The 2,646-nt window shown below is 42.0% G+C and overlaps 1 protein-coding gene across 1 annotated transcript; it reads left to right on the forward strand.

Annotated features, from left to right (window-relative positions):
* Nucleotides 1–267: 267 nt before the first annotated feature.
* Nucleotides 268–1,808, forward strand: LOC111408295. The gene is made up of 3 exons (XM_023038070.1): nt 268–895; nt 1,020–1,178; nt 1,321–1,808. Exons 1-3 carry the CDS (start codon nt 268–270, stop codon nt 1,806–1,808), a joined length of 1,275 nt encoding a protein of 424 aa, XP_022893838.1.
* Nucleotides 1,809–2,646: the final 838 nt, after the last annotated feature.

The following is a 2,646-nucleotide window of genomic DNA, read 5'->3' on the forward strand; positions in this document are numbered from 1 at the left end:
ACAGCTTGCCCTTGCCCATCTATCAAAGCTCGGGCCTTAGTTAACTTCATTGCAGAACTCACCCCAAGGCCTCGAGGGCCAGATGGTAGCTTGAGCTCTTCCACAGAAGTGTGGCAAATTTTTGTAGATGGAGCATCAAACTCCTCGGGCTCGGGTGCAGGGGTCATAATCATAAGCCCGGACATGCTCATAGACATTCAATGTGCACTCAGGTTCGAATTTGAGGCGACCAATAATGAAGCAAAGTATAAGGCCATCATCATAGCCATGGAACTTGCCATCAATCTCAAGCTTGAAAATATCAAAATTTACAGTGATTCCCAGTTGGTGGTTGGACAAATTGAAGGGACGTTCAACAAGAAAGACGAGAAGATGAGCTTATACTGCTTGAAAGTGCATGATCTCCAAAGAAAGTTCAAGAGTTGTGAAATTGTGAAAATTACTCGGGCTGAGAATTGTAAGGTCGATGCCTTGTCAAGATTGGTGTTCATGGGAATAGATGGGCTTGATAGGATAGTCCACGTTAGAATTGTAATCGAACCAAGCATCAATCAAATCGTAGGCGTCATGGCTATTGATAATGAGCCATCGTGGATGGATCCAATAGTGGACTTCATAAATCATGGCAATCTTCCAGAGGATCCCCGAGCAGCAGGAAGCATCCGGTCCAAAGCTCCAAGGTATTGCATGATTGAAGGAGTTCTATTTCGCAGAAGCCTCACACTTCCATACCTCAGATGCCTTAAGCCTTCCGAATCATCCCAAGCCCTAGAAGAAGTTCATGAAGGAATATGTGGGAACCATCAAGGAGCTCGGGCATTAGACTTCAAGCTTATAAGGTATGGATATTATTGGCCTACCATGAAGAAAGACGCCCAAGACTATGTTAAGAAGTGTGAAAAGTGCTAGAGATTCGGTAATATTATCCACTCTCCCGCAGAGAACCTTACTAGCATTAGTTGCACGGCCTCGTTTAAGCAGTGGAGAATTGACATCCTTGGTCCCTTTCCAATAATTAGGGGACAAATTGAAGTTTGTGGCTGTGGCTGTAGAATATTTCACTACGTGGGTGGAGGCCGAGCCTTTAGAAACAATTTTAGAGCCTAAGTTGAGAACTTTCATTTGGAGGTCCATCATATGCAGGTTCGGGATACCGAAAGTCCTCATAACTGATAATGGTAGGCAGTTTGACAATGCACAATTTAAAAACTTCTACTCTAACTTGGGGGTCGATCACCATTTAACATCAGTTTCCCATCCTCAAAGTAATGGTCTTGCCGAAGTGACCAATCGGATTATATTGCAAGACCTCTGTACAAGGATCGGAGGTGCAAGAGGTTCCTGGTCTGATGAGTTATCGTCCATACTTTAGACGTATAGAACGTCCCACAAAACCGCTACGGGGGAAACCCCCTTCATGTTGGCTTTGGGTATTGAGGCCACCATACCTGTTGAAGTCAGGTTGCCCAGCCAAAGAAGACTTGAGCCCGAAGATGCAAGGCACACCACTGAACATCTCGACCACTACTGAACATCTCGACCTCTTGGAAGAAGTTCGTGATCAGGCAACTTTAAGAATGGCCTCTTACCAAGATAAAATAGCAAAGTATTTCAATAAAAAAGTGAGGATGCGTAGATTCAGAGCCGCAGACCTTTTATTAAGAAGAGCTGAAGCAGCAAATTATGCCCCGGGCAAGCTAGGACCAGTTTGGGAAGGACCCTTCGAAGTCATACGACAGCTTCAAGGAGGTGCATATAGTTTAAGGGATATATCAGAAAGACCACTTCCAAGACCATGGAATGCCTAGAATTTAAAAATATATTACAAGTAACTTGTTCTTCCATTTTTTAGTAGTCAGGCTTGCGTGTCAAGGTTCACGTTTTCAGTTTTCAGGCCTGCGTGCCAAGGTTCATGTTTTTAGTTGTCAGGCCTGCGTGCCAGTCTATTTTTAAAGTATAATAAGAATTAAGCTATTCATCAAAATGTGATTTCGCTACTAAAAGCCTTGCCCTGTGCAAGCACCTCAAAAGCCTTACCCCAAGCAAGCACTTTAAAAGTCTTACCCCGCGCAAGCACCTCGAAAGCCTTGCTCCGCGCAAACACCTTCAAAGTCTTCTCCCAAGCAATAATGGATTAATGTGTATGCTCGAACTCATCACACTTACAAAAATGATTTTATAAAATGGAGTCCTCGAGATATATCTGTGTATGCTCGAGCTCACCATATTACTTCAAAAATGATTTTATAAAATGGAATCCTCGAGATATATCTGTGTATGCTCGAGCTCACCATATTATTCCAAAAACGATTTTATAAAATGGAGTCCTCGAGATATATCTGTGTATGATCGAGCTCACCATATTATTTCAAAAACGATTTTATAAAATCAAGTCCTCGAGATATACATGTATAATATGCTTGAGCTCAATGCATTTGTAAGAAAATGATTTTATGAAATTAAGTCCTCGAGATAAACATGTATATGCTCGAGCTCAATGTATTCTTACGAAAATGATTGTGAAGTTTAGTCCTCGAGATAATTCTATGTTAAGGAATGACCCTAGGATCGAGATATTACCTTGATCTGAAACATCATGTGGATTATGTCAAGACTTTTTAAGCAGTTTACAATCCTCATTCCGTC

Source organism: Olea europaea, chromosome 13, assembly GCF_002742605.1.
Source record: "Olea europaea var. sylvestris chromosome 13, O_europaea_v1, whole genome shotgun sequence".
NCBI lineage: Eukaryota > Viridiplantae > Streptophyta > Magnoliopsida > Lamiales > Oleaceae > Olea > Olea europaea.